The sequence below is a fragment of the Micropterus dolomieu genome, linkage group LG05, assembly GCF_021292245.1.
Source record: "Micropterus dolomieu isolate WLL.071019.BEF.003 ecotype Adirondacks linkage group LG05, ASM2129224v1, whole genome shotgun sequence".
Taxonomy (NCBI): Eukaryota; Metazoa; Chordata; class Actinopteri; order Centrarchiformes; family Centrarchidae; genus Micropterus; species Micropterus dolomieu.
The window spans coordinates 15,004,845-15,026,191 of NC_060154.1; the positions used below are offsets into that span (position 1 = coordinate 15,004,845).

The 21,347-nt window shown below is 39.1% G+C and overlaps 2 protein-coding genes across 5 annotated transcripts in view; both read right to left on the reverse strand.

Moving 5' to 3' along the window:
* Positions 1-21,347, reverse strand: part of LOC123971617 (ankyrin repeat domain-containing protein 13C) — a 68,645-nt gene that overhangs the window by 12,573 nt on the left and 34,725 nt on the right. The window lies entirely within an intron of this gene.
* Positions 962-20,562, reverse strand: xxylt1 (xyloside xylosyltransferase 1). Of its 3 annotated transcripts, none has more exons than XM_046050553.1 (5): positions 20,115-20,562; positions 17,142-17,767; positions 10,063-10,210; positions 1,255-1,387; positions 962-1,073 (listed from the first exon to the last, which is right to left on the reverse strand). In XM_046050553.1, exons 2-5 carry the CDS (start codon positions 17,667-17,669, stop codon positions 977-979), a joined length of 906 nt encoding a protein of 301 aa, XP_045906509.1. In that variant the 5' UTR covers positions 17,670-17,767; positions 20,115-20,562; the 3' UTR covers positions 962-976. The 3 variants fall into 3 exon arrangements, with proteins under 3 accessions (XP_045906509.1, XP_045906510.1, XP_045906511.1); XM_046050554.1 differs by having other exon boundaries at positions 20,091-20,562; XM_046050555.1 differs by lacking the exon at positions 962-1,073 and adding an exon at positions 1,099-1,120.

Genomic DNA, 21,347 nt, shown 5'->3' on the forward strand with positions numbered 1-21,347 from the left:
GACTGCTGAGCCTGGTTATGTTGCCCACTCGCCCGTCTCCAACACAACACACACTGAGAATACTAAGCTAGCTTCTTCCAAAGAACTTACGTTGTACATTATATAGTTTTTTCTTCTTCTTATAGCTAGCTTACTGAAGAGTTTTTGTTGTGTTGGTGCCAAAAAGCATTATGCTGTTCTCACGACAGAAATCCGGCCTGGGATTTCCTACTTACACAGTGCCACAGAAAACTTCCACGGCCCGGAGAGGCAATGATCAATGACAAATCTGTGCACCATCAAAAAGATCATGAAGATTAAAAAATACAACATAATGTTGCTTTAAATGTTGCATTACAACTTTTACATTTTTGCCTGTAGATGGGAAATGACAGACTGCTGGGGTTCTTGTGAATCAGTGTCTGTATGGGAGACTTCTGATGTTCTTTCTCGCTTAGAAGCTGTGAGAGAAAATAACTGTGAAATGTGCAAATGAGGCCCATAAAAACTAAACTCCATCTGGGGTCAACAACAGTGAGTGAGATGGGTATGGAGGCTTTAAATTGATTAGTGAGAAAGATATGGGGGAGAAACATAAAGGATAATCCTAATGTGTCTGCTCTCACAGATTCATAAATACAGAATATCAGCATTGCAACATAAACCTGATACCAAGAGGAATTTGTTATCATTTAAAAATGCTGAGGCTAAACAGTTTGATGATCTTTCCAATTTTTGGAAGCAAGATTAGGCATGGAACAACAGCTGACAGGGAAGACACACTTAGACAATAAGACAACGCAGTAATCAGTTTAAGTTTTAGTCTGGCTGCTGCGGCATCGATGATTGGGTTTCTTTTTTATTGCGTAATTCACGTTTTCAAAATTAGACCCCATCAATGTATAACAGCCAGATGTTAGATTCCAGTGACAATTGTCCATTTTATATCTCTCCATCTAAGACCAGTTTTCAGTTTATTCACCCCGCAGTCTAAAACTTAATTGTCCAGACTTTTTATCACAAAGTGAAGATGTCTTCCAGTTGAGAGGCAAAGCCCAAAAGACAAAACACTTTTCTCTTGACAGATGCTGGCCCTTAATCCATTCAGAAAACCTCTTGTCAGTGAGCAGACAATTAAAAGCTGAGGCAGCAAAATTAAAGCAGAGACTCAGTCCAGTTATTCATTATTAGATTTTAAAGCTCTGTCTCAGTTGTCACTTAAATGTTACACACTCAAACATCACAATAGCTGATGTGTTGTGCCACACTGCCTACCTGTAGACTGGCTGCATCTCTCTGGTAATGCCTATTACCGCTCCTGGAGGAAACTGGTCAAATTCTTGGAAGAGGTCCCGGATGTTGGTCCTGTATTTCAGGTCCAGGTCAAGCTGCACTATGCGCGTCAGACCTGCGAGCAGAGCATAAAATACTGATAAAGCAACATCAAACTTTAGAAAAACATCTAAGATTATTCTAAACATGCATCAACTACTAAAAGAATGGTAGTTGTTTGACAAAGAACAAGGACCTCCCCCAACCTTGGTCCTCCCCGTGTGAATTTTTGATGAATAATAATGTATTTTCTCTTATATGATGAAAATGAGTTATCCATTAAAAAAATTATCTCAGGAAATGTACTTCTGAGTCAACTGTGTATGTAGGTCGAATTTCTCTGACCATTCATCAACATCCAGTGACTGTCTGCCTAATCACTTCTAAGAACCCATCCACACTACTCCATTTTAGTTTACAAACTGAGAATTAAAACGAATACGATCTCCATCCACCACCAGCGTTTCCGCTGCGGTTTGGAGTTGATCTACGTCTACATTAAAACGACTGAAAACGCACAGCTAGGACCCATTCAGGTGCACTGGCTACACGCGTGCCAGTACAAACATGAAGCAGATGGTCTATTCCATAGTTACAGAAGATTTGGCGAAAGAACAAATAAATACAGACTAAGCATCAGACCAGTTTTTTTTTTTGTTGCATGGATCAATAACGAGCTGGGACTGTTACTGAAGGTAACACGGGAGTGTGGCAGCAGAAAACAGACTGGGAGTTGTTGCAAAGTAAACGGCGACATGCACAGTACAAGTGTACAGAATATTTTAATAAAAATATGATGTCAAAAACCCGGTCAGCAGCATTGTGTTTCTGTTTTGCAAGACCCAATCAGAGAGCCGAGCACGAGCGTTTTGAAACACAAAACGGGGTCGCAGCGTTTTCAAAACTTCGTTTTCATCGTTGTAGTCTGGACGGGAGGTGCAAACATAGCAAAAGGTCTCCATTTTAATTTGAAAATGCAGTAGTGTGGATGGGGCCTAAGAGTCCTACCAGGAATACACAGAGGAAATAATAGTCTGACAACACTCCTGAAAAGATTAACACAATTAAATTGTTTCTCTGCAGTGGTGTTTTTGGCTTCTGCTTTCTGTATTATTACCATTTACCTAAAAAACAAAAGTGCATGAAAAAGTCTTTAAATTGTGTGGAGAAATGTTTAGAAAGTTCAGCATGACTATAAAAAAAGTGCACGTTTCGGAGTTGTGAATGTCAGCTCAGTAAATTATTAGGACTGTATCTTGTTTGTGGATGAAACTGGAACGGCAGTATCCAGGATATTCAGGCCCTCATCTGTTCATTGTTTCAGCTTCCTATGTTTTGCTGGTTGGCATGGTGATGAAAGGATAATACTCAGGAATGGTGTGCCAGGGGCGCAACAGGATAATTGAACTGATGAAAACACTTGTCGGCTTAAGACAAACTGTCAAAGACGGTAAACATTTATCGACAGCGCAAAAGGTTGGTTTGACAGCAACTGCAGAATTGGTATAACTGATGCCGGAGGACGAGGGTACTTCAAAATAATGAGCTGAATGGGTTCATGTATGCATTGTGAACGGTCAGAGCTCAATTCAACATGAATTTAGATCTGATTCATTTCATCAAAGCCTTGTTGAGATCCAGCAGCCAGCAAGTGTAAAACTTACATAATTCTGCAGAACAAAATGTGTACTAGTATAAGGAGAGACAATTTTATTTTGTTGCATTATCTATTCAGTATGTAAACAAGATATGGGTTAGAAGGAAAACAAAAAGTCTACACTAAATAATTTAATTTTTGCTCCTCTCATCTTGTGTCTAATGTCCCAGTACTGAACATTAATGTTGCTTTAAAGTATTTTACAAAACAGCACTGCATTTGTGTCTTGCTTCTATAATTTGGGTGTCCAGCTAAAAAGTGGTGCATCTTAAGATTAAAAATTTTAATATAATATAATAAATATATTTTATGGAGATACTGTTAAAAAGTTGGTAATCAGACCATAATCAACTTACAGTTATTGTTCAAATTGCAGGCAGCGTTTCCCATTAATAACAGAGACTATAGCGGCACGCCGCAGTCAAATTTGTTCCACCATAGTTTCAAAATGAACCGAAAATATTTTTACACTTCTCATACCTTAAAGACCTCAAACGTTGAGTTTTGCGCCACTGCTCCCTGCTGCATCCGACTGGAGACAAACACTTTTCTTTTGAGGACACAACATTGTTTGAGGTAAGTACGATAATGTTAACTAAGTTTGAACAGGTTTGAGTGTATCCACTGTCACTCATTTATGAGAACACGGTCAAGCTAGCCGCACATACAATTGCAGTGCACACGTATTAGAGCCTTATGGTAAATGCACTGAAACGGAGCAGAGCGAGCTGACAGGATGGGTTAGTGACTATTTAGTATAACAGGGTTAGTGACTAAAAAACATGTGTTGCAATATGGAGAGTTTTACCTGAAGAGAGGCTATGAAGTCTTAATTGTGGGCGACATGAGCACCACATAAAATATAATTGATCAAATTGCGACAGTATGGAAATAAGATTGAATGGATTATATTCACAGGAAGTATAAAACATGTTACATGTGTCCATTAAAAGTAATGCTCCCGGACCTATGAGGTCCGAGGTCCACTGACCATAGTCTCACAAAGTCCTGTGGGAACAACTTTGGCCTCAACAAAGCTCAATAAAACTGTGCAAAACAATTAAGGGTGTATACTACGAGGAGATTGTAGCTGGACTACAAGTTGGTGCTCCAAAGATATCTGAGTGCTGGTTTCTCTTGAAACAAGTGACGGAAAAAAGAAGATTCAGCAACACGGAACTGACCGGTTTTCTGTGCTCTCCAAACAAGGAAGCTGCCATCACAATGCCTTTATGTACTGTGGCAACACAGAGGGGCTCGGAAGAGTAAACTCCGAGCGGTGGGTGCTGTTTGTTTGTACTAACAAGGCTTAACTAGTGGAAGTGTAACAGGAAGAGAGCCTTCAGTTATTACAACATTGTGATGTGATGGGTTTAATGTTTGATCAATGACTCAACACAAAGTCCTGTGGGGGTGAAAGGAGGGCTTTGTGTTTTGTTTTATCAGAACATATTATGATATCACTAAAAATGTTATTTAAATGTATTACAAGACTCTGTTGCCTCTGTTGAGTTTGCTACAGATCAAAACATGAACAACTACATGCATACACATGTATTACATTTAGAATTTAGTGTATTTCAATTGCTCACAAAAATTATGCAACACTATTTTACAGCTATATTCTAAATACATTTTTCAAATAGGTACTTCATATTATTATATGTAGAAATGTGAGAGGGTTTAAACTCAGTGATTATTGGAGGTGAAATTATAACTAAGGATTTTGGTGGCTTTCTTTGAAATATACCTGGATCTTTTCATTTATTGTTTAAACTGACTTTCACCTAGATTTACTTTTTGTCTCCTTCCAGCAGCATTAAGAAAACTCAGACATTCTTGAGTGGCAGACCTCTTCTGAATTATAGGTCTTAAAAGGATGAAGAACATAGAGGATATGAAATATAGGAAACTAATTGTACTGGAGGAGAGACATAAATAAGTAACAGTTTTATTTAAATAATCCTCCAAATATTTATGTTGTTCAGAGAAGAATGAGCCCCTCTGTGATCAAACTGTTATTGAACAAAATGGATAAGTAGAAATTAAGGGGGGTAAAATCAGTCATCCATGTGTGTTGTAAATGTATTGCAAGAATAAATGTTGTTTGCGTGGCTTGAGGCTCTGGTCAGATGAGACGGTGCTGTTGACTAAACCTCAACAGCACTAAAACAACAGAGACGCTGTTGTTTTCGAACATCACATTTTTTGTCAGGAAGAAAGTGGGTCAACCTCATTATGTCCTAATGTCAGTCTTGATGTGAGCACTTGCAGCCTATTTGTAAGGCTCATTGTTTTCTGCTTTTACCAATATTCCCTGGAAACACCCTGGATTTTTTGGGAGGTCAATTAATTAATTTTTCTTCTCATTATGTTCCCGTGCATCCAAAAGTTTACATGTTTACTGCTGCAAGAAAAAACTGTCTCTTGCTGTATGAAGTAAACAGGATCCTCTAGTCCCAAGCACCAGTTAGAAAATGCTTCTGGAAACAAAGTGAAGAGAAAACAAAAACACATATAAGCTTCAGAACAGTAAATAAAAATCAATAGTTTTTATAGGTATTTATTATCCATATTGTATTTTTAAATGCATTAAATCTCTTTTTCATTTGTCACATGCGGTAGATTTGTCTGTTATTTATTTATTGTTTCAAATAATACACAGAATGGTAGAGTTTTTAAATAAGACAAAAAAAATACTAGTTTTAAGTTTAGACTTAAATTACTGACGTTACTCTTCTCCAGTATGACTTTAACACAAGTTGACCATAAAAAGTAACACTGGACACTTGGCAGCCAGTGATTAATAGATCTGCCGCAGTTACGTTAGCGACAGTATAACGTAACTGGCTAGCTAGGCTACTCCAAGACACCTGCCCAATCAATCAAAACGGTTTAGGTGGCCTTCAAGATACAACGATCTATAGTACACGGCCTAAAGGACATGGTGCAAGTGCATTTACGGCGTCCAACTCCATCTTTGCTTGTTCAACAGCCCATAATTTGGGTGCAAACCAAGGAACAAGGCACAAAGGGGTTGTATTTAGTCTCTTAGTTATTCATAGGTGTGTTTTGAGCGTAACATGAATTAAACCAAGTGTTATCTGGGTAAAGTGTTACTTTAATGATTAGAGAGAATCCTGTCAGTGCAACCTGACTGATCCTGTCGGCATTTCGGGAGATTTAAATTATCAATGTTTTGATTTACACTGCTGTGTCTCATGCACAAATGTGTAAAGTGTCTGTGTACAGTTTGCATGAAACCCTTTGTTGACTTAAACAAAGTATATAACTGGGCAACCCCAGCTGCTGCGGACTTCACCATAATGTGCCTGTTAAGCCCACTGGTCTAGTGAGAGGAAGTCAGGACATATAAATTCAGCTCTAGCCCGATCCACTTCACCATCCCACTCATGTTCAACACTGGCCTGTTACTTTACATCAATGAGTCCATGAGGAAAAGTAATTAGGTCTGTGTTATTAGCTCTGGAGAAACAGGTTGGAGGTATTAGCAGTGTTGTCTATTAAAGTTGTTTTAAAAAAAGCAATACAGCATGTGTTAGAACTGTTAAAAATCACAAAAGCAAGGTGTTGGTGCTTTATCTTGGAATTTCACCAGGCTTCCAGGTACCATGTTTCTCACTCAAGTCCCAGCATGTTGAGACAAGGGGATACAAAAACATGGAAACAAAAACAGTGTTTCTTAGGGACCTAATGATTAAACTTGGGAGTGTGAGACTTTTACATAAACGAACGTCCGTTCATTCCAGCCCTTGCAAAACGAGTTTACACCATGCTGATTAAGCCTATAACTGACTAAATCTCTGTATTTCACAATGTACCTGAGTGGTGGGGGGGTCAACCATAGCGACAGCAATAACTGAGAATGGTAGAGGCTATGCATTATGACCACATGTCAACAGTGTTGTGTAATTACTCTCACTGACAGAAGGGAGAGACAAAAGTTCTGTTTAATTACAATAGGTTTCCATTGTGCCATTTTATTTGAATTATTATTATTTTCCGGTTATGAAATGGTGGAAAAGGATTTATTTTCTTTGCCAAAGGAAAACAATTAAAACGTGATATGTGCGAAGCAGTTGAGCAACAGTAACAAAAGACCTGATCTACTTTAATCATTACTTTGAGTGCAGACAGGGCAGAAATTGAAAGTCTGCTCACTAATTCATCTGCACTTCTGTTTGTGTAGACATCAATCTGATATCTGCAGACAGCTGGCTAGCTGGCATTAGCTACCCAGCAGGGACAGGCTGAAAAAAGTAGAAGTCACACGCTGTTCACTCAGCTTCTGCGGCTTGACATCTTGTAGCCAGAGGTAATATCTCCACAACAAACACAAACTGAGAGCTAAGATGTGTCTTTTTTCAGTCTTTCCGTGTGATCTCTAGCTTGGCTACGAGATAGCCACAGTCAGCTGACCATCCCGAGTCACGACAGTCTTAAGAATCGATATTGGATCATTAAAAGAAAAAGCGCAATTAATCTGAAAATCTATATCTTTATCCAGGCCTACCCTGGCACTTTTATCCCTAAACATACAGTTGAGATATTGAGGTATTTCCTTCATTTTCTGGAGATATTTATCAATTAGCCTTTTGCTAGTTTATGGCTGTGACATTAAAATGAGGGTGTTTGTCTTCATGTTTTTGTGTGTATTAAAAAGTTTTTATTTTTGGTAGTAGTCCCAGGTGTTAGATTGGGCTCTACCTTCTGAATGGCTGTTTCAGCCCGCTCGTTTCACATTGTGAATCTGATGTCTGACGAAAGGTCCATGACCAAAACGTGTCTAGATCTACACCATGGTGACACCGAAAGCCTTTTCTAATAAACCATAATAGATCAATAAAGCATGTGACTGTTTGTGTTGTGACATTAATGTTATTATAAGCAAAATATTGTTGTGTATTGTACAAGAAATAAGAATTTATAAAAATACTGTTGAGTACAAAATAGACTGCTGTTTTAATGAAAGAAATGTCTGTGTTTTTGAGTCTAGACTCCAAATGTCTAATAAAAAGTAAAGACCTTGCAAACATTTTAACTTCACATTTATATTGAGCAAACAGGCTGTGCAGCTGGCTTAAGCCGAAAGTGCTGACAATTTCTTCCTTCTCTTTTGACAACTAAATTAAACTCGACAAAATCACATCTCCCACTTCACAAGTTAGTGGATGTTAAATTTCCAGCCCTCCCACTTGCAGCTGCTATTTATATTTGTGTTTCACTGTCATTAATCATAAACGATGTTCTGTGTCTGCTGTGAGGCTCGCTGAATGAAGAGTTTTAGAAAAAAAAAAAAGGTTAAATTAAAGATGTATTGTGTGAAGAAAATAACACTGGTGGAGATTTGTGCATCACGTAATCCCACTCTCTCTCGGTTAAGACAACCACGTTATGCCCTTTATAGATAAAAAGCTGTCTTTAAATAGAAATGTGTGACCACTTGGACACACACAGCAGACATGTGCCACATGGCTGATCAATAAGGACACAACGTGACACGAGACACACACCTCCAGTTCTGAACGGAGAAAAACGTCTGCTGAACAAAACACCCGGTGCCACATTGGCAATATGTTTAAAATCTTGTCAAAACAACTTTGTGCTCCACCACAAATTACTTTTCAGAACTGACAGCGGAGTGTCAACCATGCACTCAAAACATTTTCCCCCAAGCACAATCTTTTATTTATCATCCTGTTTTGCCTGAAGTCATTCATCTTTTTCTTCACTATTTTCCTCTTCTGTTCTCTAATTGAAATCATACTTTACAGAGTAATTTAAATAGCATACTTTGATGTGCTATGGAGGACCTTAAAGAAAACATGAATTTGACCACTGGGGTTGTCAAGCCTTCAAATGTGGACATCTTTCTTTGGTGGAAAGCTAATAAATGAAGAATTTCAGCTTACAGCTCACTGAAATGAATCTTGAAATCCCAGTACTGCCATGTTTATGGAAATAGTTTAATGTGTGTAACTTCTAAAAAACAGAAACTCTTCCCTTCACAGTGAAAAGCACATCAGTACAAGCCTGCACCAAGTTTTAAAAACCTCAAACGGGAAGGTGCCCTGCTGTCTGCAAGACGGAGACTTCAGGTTTCATATGTGTGCCTCTGGATGTTTTGGTCCATTTGTGGAGTGATGCCCCATGCTGCACATCCACTGAAGTGAACCACAACAGTGCACAAAAGAGAAGGTCGCTGCCATTGGTCTGCACCAGCACAGGGGGCACTAATGTGGGCAGCAGCAACATAACCCACCCTTCCTTCCTCGCTCCCCAGGGCCTCTGCAGCATGCCACGTGTCTCTTAGATACCTGCCCATACTGACTTTTCCAGCTGTGCACCAGCAGTGAACTGAGCATCTAAGTGAATTTGAAACATGGTCTGCTAGAGACTCAAAGCAGAATACTAATTTCAAGTCATATAAAGTAACCTATAACAGTATGCTTTTCTTAGATGTAATGTGTAGACCCTTTTTCAGCCAGTAGGTAAATTAAGTAATTTAATAACTGAAAATACTGAAAGGTTTTTCTTACTTCCCAAATTTTCTTCTGGTGTCTGCTGTGTACCACTTCCTCCGCACAGAAAGTGACATCTTGAAACTTTAAGGTGCAATTCTTGATCGAAAATTGAAGGGTAGGTCCAATAGCAGTTTTTAAAATACAGCATTGCAACCTGCTTTCATGTTGAATGACAGAATTTCAATACACAGGAAAATACTAATCATCAATCAAATCTAGTTTTGTTATGTTTTCTGTTAAAGGTTTGTTTACATCAATAGTGTCTAGGCTATACACATACTACATAACATTTATACAAGAGAAAATTCAAAATACAAGAACACTGGTGAATGCAACAAGTTCTTCTACATCGCCCATACAAGCCACTTAAGAACAAATCTGCTCGTGGTTCTTGTATGAGGCCAATTGTTTCTAGAAAGACATATTGTAAATGTAATTTGTTAATGCTTAGAGCGCCACTTAACCCAGTTGTTTTTGGGTGGTGGCAGAAATCCCACAGACAGATTTCTCAAAACCTCTGTAAACAAAACCAAATAGTTCTTTCCTTACTTTCAGGCATGATGTGATGCATGGCAACAGACAGGAAGAAGATGGCGTCACTGTAGTAAGCCCCGGAGCCGGCGCTGAAGTGCTTCTGCATGGCCTCCACAATAGGGAACAGTTTCTGTGTGAGAGCCACCACGTCATGGAACAACACCTGCAACACAGAGGAGTTAGTAAAACAATGTCCTGACTGCATTACAGCTGGGAACTACTAAAGATGCCATTTTATGAGACTATTGAGATTTTTCTAATTGTAACATGGCATGACAACAGTCCAGTTTGGACTGTTATGAGAGACAGTGAATGCCTCATACCAACCTCAACAAAGTGTTTTCTGTGGGTAATTATCTTTTTTTATGCACAAAAAATCATTTTGAAAACAGGATTACATTATACTGAATTACATATATACTTTATTACGATATTTTGCCAAAATAATCACAATATTTGAATTTGTCAGCAACGACAAGCCCTCCACTGCAGGTGGCTGCATTTTCCCATAAGAATCAGAGAGTATGGGACATCTTTCAAAACCAACTCATATGCAGAATATGGGCCCAGAAGCTTAGTCCACAGGGACTTGGCCTGGAGAGCAGAGGGTGGCCAGTTCATGTCTAGAGTGAAAAAAATTAATTTCCCCAAGGGGACAAATTAAGTAACTTAATGAGTGAAAACTGATAGTGACACACACTAATGAAAATTAGTTTAAACCCATCTACTGTGTTCTTTAAAATCAGAACAAATTAAAAATGACGAGCTTTACACAGGAAAGGAAGGTTAAATGTTTTGACTACAAATGATGCTTCATATGTTGGCCAAGTTCCTTGCCACTCAGTGCTGCTACTCTGAGCTTTAAATCCCACGACAGCTGCAAGGCTGCAGTTTCTGCTCTGATCATGTACACTAGATATTCTCTACAGATTACTGTATGAGGATTTTTTAAATATAGAAAGCAGTGATTATTATTAAATATTTCCTGCAGAGGGAAAAAAAAAAATATGTTGGCTTGGGACAGACCGTATTTCCTGAGGAGATCCTGGCCTTTTCTGGTTAAGCCTGGCATCAATAAGTGTGTATGTTAGGCTTCAGATAAATCCTGGACAATATGGCAGTCATATTTTAAATCAGGCCTCGATGGGCAAACATAATTTAATGATCCCTGGCAGATTAAGGTAAGCCCTCAGCTGTTTTTTGAAATCAGTGCTGTCCTGGACTGCTGTCTATAATGTGATATAATGGCACATAAATAAAGGCTGTGGGTAGAATAAGTAATATTGTTTAAGTCCTGATAAGTAATCACTGGTACTACAAAGGACACATTTACATTTTATGCACTTGCAGTATTAGATTTGCATACCTTAACTTACTCTAGTTATACAAGCTGTATCACAGTGCTAATATCAGCTCATCTATGTTTACCACAGGGGGCATCTCATTTCCACGTTTTGCTGCTCTGGTTTCCACAGTTCTCAGTGCAGAATAACAATTTTATCCAAAACATATTTAAGCCAAGTTAAGGGAAAACATTGTGCGCAATGATGTCGCACAATGTCTTCCACTGCAATGAATACAACTTGGTCAAACAGGATTAACGGTAACTATGGATAGAGAAACTTACAAACTAGGACAAACTTAATTCCACCTTTTATAACATTTTAAACATTTTTTGTCTGAAAGATTCTTGTAAATTTTATCAACTATTTTGTATGGCCTTTCACTAACAATTTATGGAGGAAAATCAGCTAAACCATAATTTCACTACCTTCCCCAGCGGACCACAATAAATAATGCAACATAGTTTTGTTGTTTTTTCAAAAGAGTGTGAGTTACTCATCATTTGATATGTTGACAACAAAAGTGTCTTTTGATTTCATTTGCAATTTTAGTGTTGTGATGGACGATTACTAAAAAGCAGGACATCATCAACAACAAAGACTAGGTACAAAGACAGGGAAATCTTATCAATGCACAGTAAAGGCTTATGTGGGAGTATTTGTAAGGCCTAGAAGGTTGACTAACTACACCAAGCCATCGTTTTGACTAATATAATTTGTGGCAGCTTTTTTGTGCATACAGTATATGTAAGTAATATTATTAGTTCACAAACAAAACTAGCTGCACAAAGTTGACCTTATAGGCTGGAGATGTTTGGCAGGTTGTACTGTTTTTTTGAAGAACTGCTAGATGCTAGTACCGACCAAAATGTATTTTTCTGACTGTTGTGGCCAGGCTTGCTTAATGCTTACCATAACTTCTGCTGAACAGAGGATGAGAGGGTGAAAATTGACTATGTCCGACTATGTTTTGAACGCTATCCATTCAAAACATAGTCGGACTTGCCACCAACAACATTGCCCAGCAACACTGCTCAAAAAGTTGCCCCGTGTATCATCAGCTTAAAACATGTGTATCTACTTTTTACAAATTGACAGTTGCTTTGTATTGACTGGAGCCTGCTAATCTAGCTGTAACATTGTGGCACTACCCTGTTGTCAGTTACAAAATATTCTCAAATACACACTCGTAAAAAAAACATTTCATGAAGTGACGGCTTCAGTGCAGAAAGACTCCAGTATGTTGTGCAGTAATGAGCACAGCCCCTGGGCAGTGTGACTCTGCAGGCTGTTTGCTGCGAATGTCAAGTGGGTCACTGAAGTTACCGCAGTTGGGGAAGTGATGGAGGCTAAAATCTTGCATAACTACTGTCTCTAACCCTCATGTGCCTTTAAGATAAATAATAAAAAGGGATGACACACGAGATGAGCAGACAAGGATGTCAACATGCTCATATACACTGCCTGTCGGCCCCCGGGGGACTCCCCGTCCCATCTGTAACTTTAGCAGGACTCTATGTGTACCGGTGCACCACATCCGGAAAGACAGAGGAGACAGAGGCTGTACTTGTGTCAGAACATTATTTCATGATTCATTACCTCAAACCATGATGTTTAACAGCGCTGGTCTGGAATGACACCATGAAACTGACCGACTTACAGTAACGTTGATTTTAAAAGCACAAAATTATATAAGAGAATTGTAAAAACATGGTTCCTTGGGCCACTACGGACTAACTAAAGCCTGACTAATACATCTGCATTGATATTTTCGGCCAGTTTTAGCTTATATTGGCATCAGCACATATGTCACCCAATAAGCAGAAGACACTGCAATACAGATAGCTAAATATGACTTTTTCATTAGGATTTTTTGAGGGTATTTAGTGCCTTTATTTGAGAATGGACACTAGATAGGTAACAGGAAACAAGGGGAAAGAGAGGTGGGGAATGACATTACATTATTTAATCTTACGCTTTTATCCAAAGCAACTTGCAATTGTTATACATCTCAGAGGTCGTACACCACTGCAGCAGCTAGGGGTTAAATGTCGTGTCTTGGATGTGTCGCAATTGAACCTCGGCCTCCCACACCAAAGGCATGTGTCTTATTCACTGCACCATCGCCATTCGACATGCAACAAAGAGAGTCGCACTGGGGACATTACCCCCAGCCAAAGATATGTTTTGAGGCAATTTAGAAGCAGTTGCCTTTTCATACAAATAAAAAATATATATATATTTATATTTTTCAACCATTAAATGTACCACCCAATGCATATGCTGGTCACAAATCTTTATCAAATGTATTGCTGCTATAAGTGCTACTGACTTTTTGAGGTAGATATTTACTGATATTTCAACAGAATTTAAAAAATCTGATAAAATATGGGTTGATTGTAATCAGTTTTGTAAACATATATGCATTACATAAACATATTTTTTCAGGCTTTTGCTTTAATGAGATGGTTTAGCTGGAGAGGGTCAGGAAATGCTGAAGAGAAAGAGGGGGCGACATGCAGCAAAGGGCTGCGGGTCGGACTCCAACCCTGCCGGCTGTGACAGAGTCTTAATACATGGACCGTGCACGCTACCATCAGAGCAAAACGCCCCTTACATAAACAATCTTGTTACAGATGCCTAAAAATTTTTAAGGACTGTGACCAGGCAACACACTGAGTGGACATTTTACAGCTGAAAAATCAATATGTCAGGGCTTTCTGTTGGACAAACTACCTTAATTACCTCGAGCCTGGTTTGGCATTTCTGTACAGCAATTTCTTGTAACTTATCGGCTGACATGCACACCAATAACGATATACTGTAATAAGCCAGTGTAGACCTCGCAGATCTGCTGGCTCTAATCAAAATGTTAAAAAACTAAATCCAAATCCAGTATAAGTCAAGCTCTGCAATGTACTCTTAAATTGCAATGTGCTGAGAGCGAACACTTCCAATGACTAACGGCACTATATCCTTAGGTTGGTTAGTAAACTTGTACCTCTCTCTTATAAACTTGAAATATTTCACAATATCTACACTGTGTTTCCACAGCAACACTCTGCTTTTAAATCATCCCTCCAAAAAGTGTTTCTTTTTGCCAAAATGTTTAGATATTTGTTTGCGATGTTGTTAATTAGAAGGAGCTTCTATATTCTATGGCCCCACAACATCTTGCTAATACTGCCAATACATTGTACTACCTGTCCTACAAATGTGTTTTGTATCTTGGTTAACTATTAGTTATACAAAGAGCAACAATTAGTATTGGCCGAGTAATACATTAAAGAAAGGGGTGAGGGGTAATCTCTGCAGGGGCTGTATTTTTGAGAAAGAGATCTTGTCTGGTCCTCTCTAACAACCTGGTAACCCCACAGATCCTTTTTATATTAGAGAAGCAAGTGTCACAGCACTTAACCATCACACCTGAACAGTAAACATGTCCAGTATTTTACATTACACACTTCAGCTGTGCTCCTACAAGACTTTGAGCTCAGCCTGAGTAGAGACTGACATTAACAGGAAACAATCTGACCAAAAAAAACTACCAAGATACCAAGCTGAGCAAGCCTCTAACCAATCCAATGCGGGCATGGGGTCAGCCTAAGATAATACAGAGCTGTACCATGCACACCAGATGTTGTAGATGATGAGACATTCCTGAGAGCAAAGGCCTGGATGGTGAGGAAAGGGGATAAGTAATTTGTAAAAGGTTTATGATCTTGTGTTCTGTGAGGAATACAAAAAGAGGACAAATGGGGCAGGGCATTGCATGCAACAGAAAGAGCAACACAGAGAGCACATAATCCTCTGTTTTGGCAGAGACAACAGGGGAGGGATATCCCCATTAGTGGGAGATTAGTTTGGCAGGCCAACAGTGCCCCCAGGTGTTTCAACTTTAAACAGCCAATTTCTTTCTCTAGAGCAGTGGTTCTCAAACTAAACTACACACAAAAAGAAAGATAATTATGTTTAGTAGATTATTTCTTTGTTGTAACTGTTACTTGGCAATACATCTTATGCTGCTGGAAAGCCTGATTATTTCGCTTTTAAATGGTGCCACATTTCTAAGGAACATGCATTTGCGGGATGAGCAACTGAGCTGAGTATGTGGATTGCGCCCATGAAAAATTTGCCAAATCTTCTGACAATGCCGAACAGCTATTCTTTGCTGTTGACTATTGTTTGGTGTTTTTTGGTGGATTGAATGGAAGACATTTTATCAGGCTTTTCACCTTGCCTTTGGAAAACACTTGTCTTTAGGCAAAGTCACATGTTGTTTCAAGAATACGGCAGACTTTAGTACCTCTTTAGTAAATTGTGTTTTAAATCTGTCATTATTTCTATCCAACCCATTTACAGCTATCTCCATCTCTCAAAGAAAAATCAAATACACCACATAGCTCTAACCTCGATTGTAATGCGATGTTTTGAAAAATGTGTTGTGTTTATTCATACTCTTCATGTGGCGTCACATTCCAAGGAAAATGCTCCCTTGGAGGGCAAAAAAGACGTTATTTTCCACTGCCTGCCAACCAATATGCAAGTGATACACTGTTACTTTGAGTTTGTTACTTTTTGCGTTGCCAAAATGCTGGATGGTTGTTGTGCCATGAAAATTATAGGGCTGAGAGACTATGAGCCTATACAGAGCCTGTATTACCAGGCAGTTATGAAACAGGCTAGGGAAATTAGGAAGAAGACTCCGTGTACCAAAATGCAAATCCAATCGCCTAAAATTATCATTTGTGCCAGCCTCCATTAAGCTGCTGAACAATGTAAAATAGTGCTGTGTGCAATAAATATGTGAGCACTTCAGCAATTTAATTGTGATCTCGGTGCAATAGGGCAACATGCAATAAACATACTAGCACCTTAGCATATGCACTTTACACAGACTTCAGTTCAATGTGCAACCATCACACTAGCACTTTAGCACTATAATCTATGGAACTATGACATTGTCAACAATGTCCTTTTTCTTCTATGTAAATATTTTCCTCTTGTGAAGTACAACATGTCAATGCTTCTCAGGTTCTTGTTGATGTGTTTTGTGATGTGTTATATCTTTTGTGATGTTTTTTATGAAGCAACACTGCACCGTGCCCAATCAGAATTTCCCCTTGGGAACAATAACGTTAACCTAACTTAACATAAATACCACACTGACAATCAAATAAAAACTTGAGGATTCTCTAATTGCTGGAATCAAGAGAACTTTGGGACCTAAAAACAGGGCCACACGCCAAAAGAGGTAAAAAAAAACAACAACAAAAAAACCCCGCCATTGTTCACCAAATGTAACAAGGTGGGCTATTTTGAATCAAAATGGTGTTTTCAGGTGCAAAAATTACTCTCCGAGTCAGAAGTTAACTTACAACTGACTCTGAAGTGTTGAATTCTGAACTAACAAAACTAAACAAATTTGCATCCTGAGAGTCTGCCACTGGCCCATCAGACAGCGCTGTGCAAGACACCAAAGCGTGTAATAAATGTGTCTCTCTGGCGCAGTTTCACTACAAATATCTTAATATTAGTTTATTTTATTTGCCTTTACTTAGCTCAATAAATACATTTTATAATGTAAAAATTAACCTGCTATCTCAATAGCATAAGTCAAGTTATTTCAATGCAACTCAAATGCAACTTTACAAGAAATAAAACCATCAGGTCACACATTGTGAGGATTCATCTTCTTCTCATCTTGAAATCAATAGACAACAGAGCTATGGTACTGTGCAGACTGCTTACCTCATACTTGAATGTTGCATCAAGGAGAAATTCCTGCAGCATCTTCTCTCCCAGTTCTTTGCTGGCCTGGTCACTCACAAAATGCAGGATCAACACCTCTCCTTCCAGGAAGTGTCCGTGCTTAACCATAGACAACATGGCCACCCTGAACTTGTCCTGCAGGTTCCGGCTCTTGTCCACCTTGGTGAACATCATGAGTGTGTGGTAGCGTTGGTCACCATCCCCTTTCCTGGGCCAGAATCCCACGCCCGCTCCGCCTATACCTTGCTCTTCCTCTCCTTGCTCTTCAGACCCAGCTGGGTGTGAGAGCCCAGTGTCCACAGTTAAGTCTGCATCGTTTCTGTTGGTGTTGTGGCTGGCCTGGGTGTGCTTGATCCTCTTTGTAGTGCTGGAAAAGTTCTGCCTCTCTGAGCCAAAGTAGTAAAAAGCAACAACGGCAAGTGCAGCAGCCAGGAGAAGCACAAACTGATAGGACCTGAAAGTACTGATCCTACCCATGATTCTGCCTACCAATCTTAGGAAGCCCATATCTCCCTGTTGCTGTCATGTGAATGGGGTTGTGCATGGGAAAACATTCACCATTTTGTATCCTTCCAGTTCATAGTTATTTTTCATAAGTTGCCCACCTGCAAGAGAAAGAATATTCAGTTTAGTCCTTCTGGCATGTTACCTACACATTAAGCCAAAATTTTTAAAATACTACGGGTATTTATTTAGTCACAAGTGTTGAAAACTGTACTTTTTGTTAAACTGGAAAGGAAACTTTAATGCTCCCCATAACAAATGGTTTTGGTATGACATCTACAGCTTGATTACAATCCAAAATTAACTTTGAATAATATCCTGTACTGTCCAACTCAGGTATAAACAGCCAAATTAATTGACCTAATTTTAAATGCACCAGTCCCTGCTTTTTTGAAAGTGTCCGCTCCTGATAAAAATGTTACTAAAGTAAAACTATAATCCGGAAAATGTACTTAAAGTATTAAAAGTAAAAGTACTTACTGTAGAAAGAAAAATGTCCTGCGACTGTTATATTATTTTAGATTAGATTATTACTTATGCATTAATGGAAATGCAGGATTATAATGCTGTAGCTGTTGAGGGGAGCTAATTTTTAACTATTTTGGATCGGACTGCCACCAATGATTATGTTCATTATGGATTCTTCTGCTGATTATTTTCTCCATTAATCGATTTTTGAAATTCTGAAAATAGTGAGAAATACCGTCACAATCACCTTCACAAGGCCTGCTTTGTCTAACCAACAGTACATAGCTCAAAATTATTACACATAAAATAAAATATATAAGGAAAAGCAGCACATTTTCATGTGAATGTGGAACCATGAAATGTTTTTACATGAAAAATGTAAAGAAAGTACAATTTCTCCCTCTGAGATGTAGTGGAGTAATAATAGAATGTGGCATGAAAAGAAAAAACAAGTAAAGTACAAGTACAGTACAGTACACAAGTAAAGTACAAGTACCTCAAATTTGTACTTAAGTTGACCTATCAGTTGACACAGTCAACCATAGGATCCTGCTATCCGCTCTCTCAGCAATGCATCTCGAGTAAAGCACTCCTGTGGTTCGAATCCTACCTGTCGGGGCGTTCCTACAATGTTTTGTGGCAAGGACAATTATCGCCCTCCCACTGCCTCTCCACAGGGGTGCCCCAAGGCTCAGTGCTAGGGCCCCTTCTCTTCTCAATTTACACCACCTCACTGGGGCCGATCATTCGCTCGCACGGCTTCTCTTACCACTGCTACGCAGACGATAGCAACTCTACTTATCCTTCCGCAAGGGCGCTCCCACCGTCTCGGCGCGGATCACGGACTGTCTCTCCGACATATCTGCATGGATGAAGGCTTCCCACCTTCAACTAAACCTCTCGAAGACTGAACTCTTGGTCATTCCAGCCAAGGAATCTATCCACCATAACATCACACTACAAATTGACTCCTCAACCATCACTCCAACCAAGGTGGTGGGAAACTTGGGTGTCATGAAACTTGGGGTCATGCCGCTTTGCTCTATACAACATAAGGAAAATCAGGCCCTATCTCACTCGGTGCGCCACCCAGCTTCTGGTACAGGCCATGGTTATCTCTCGCCTTGACTACTGCAATGCCCTCCTAGCAGGTCTTCCAGCTTGTGCAGTGAAACCCTTACAAATGGTTCAGAACGCAGCAGCACGTCTGGTTTTTGATCAGCCCAAAAAGACTCATGTCACTCCATTACTCAGTGACCTCCAGAATCAAATTCAAGTCACTAATGCTTGCATACAGAGTGACTACTGGGTCTGCACCCATCTACCTAAACTCCATAATAAAAACCTACGTTCCTTCTCGGCCGCTACGCTCCTCCAACGAACGCCGCCTGGCTCTGCCATCCCTTCACACAACGCAATCCCAGTCCCGGCTATTCTCATCTGTGACACCACGATGGTGGAACGAGCTACCACACGCCATCAGAGCAGGGGCGTCCCTCTCTAAATTCAAGAAGCTCTTGAAAACTCATCTCTTCCGAGAACACTTCCACTTATAACACCCCTAACCTCTAACATGCACGTCCTGTGCTCTTCTTCTTCTATCCCCTACAATGATCTTGTATTGATAGCACTTTTTGTTAACTCTTACTTCCTTCCCTAGGTATTTACCCCATTGATGTTATATGTACTATGAGCTCTTACTAGTATGTATTGTCAGTTGTAGATCTGTATTTGATGCTCTGTTGATGTTTGTATGTTGTTCCTCAAATGTAAGTCGCTTTGGATAAAAGCGTCTGCCAAGTTACATGAACTTAATTACTAGCCACCACTGTATATAATACTGGATTTCCAGAGCTCTGCAGTGTTTTTATATATTTCGCGCCAACGCTGCACCATATCCTAACGTTATATCCATATCCAATCTCATTGTTACCATGCACAAAAAATATTATTTACCTCAACAGAAAAGCATCCACTTGCCTGTTTCATGTCGTTGATCTCTGCAGTTCCATCTTGACAGCTTGTTCAGGGATTTTATTCCGCCCAGAGTCCCTGGATCCTCACGTTTATGAAGCAATACACCATTAGCTAACGTTGCACTGACATTTGACGACACCGTTAACGCTCGTGGAAAGCCATATAATCGAAATATCTGCAGTAGGTTAACAAACACTGCAGCAACTTGTTGAGATGTCAACTAGCAACGAGTAACGTTATGCTAAGTTAGCAAGCAACGCGCCCAGATGTCGTTGAGTTGCCCTCCAACGATGTTTGTTTAACTCCAGCACAGAGGTAACTGTTAAGCAGTGGTTGATTGTTTAAAATGACCGATGTATCTTGGCATACATTTGTCGTTTTAAAACTATTTAGGTGTTTGCATGGCTGTGTGATTTCGAGAAGAAAAACGGCAAAAAAAAAAAAAAAGACTGTTTGGGGATACCATTAGCTAGCAGCCTAGCAACAAAGTACTGTGACTCAACCTTAACCACTCCCCCTTTGGCTTCAGCCGAGCCATGCTGCCTTCAGGTACAGTTGGACAAAATGTCAAGAGTAATTTTAAGAACGACTTACAAAATTATAAGGCTTGATTGTAAAATAATTAAAAAAAATTTTTTTTAATCACAATCCGTTCTTTTTCGTGGTTGTTCATGTAAGATTACATAGTTTAAATCACACTTTTATATCATGTTCAATAGATTATACTCAGTATTTAGTATTACCACATACTTTATTTTGTACGCCAAACATTGCCTAAAAAGTAAAAGCCAATCAGGTATTTCTTCTAAACTGTTAAAGTTAAAAACAGAAAACACAATAACATAAACAATTAATCATATTCTTCACATAATGCACATTTTCTCCTCTTTGTCCTGTTTCCAGAGCTTTATGTAAATACCATAGGTGGAAGTAAACTAAGTACATTTGCTCAAATATTGTACTTTATTTGATAGCTATAGTTACGACTTACTTTAAAGATTAAGATTTTACTAGAGCTAGACTGATAAGCAGATCAGTATATCAGCCGATATTAGATTATTTAATCTTATATCAGCACTGGTCGGTGTCTGTCGATAAGTAACAAGAAACTGCAGTACCGCAATGCCAAACTAAACAGTGTCACCAGATTATTAATATTACATAGTATCCATCATAGTATCTTGGTCACAATTCTTTTTTGAATTAATATTGTTTGTTATGTATGTATGTATGTTT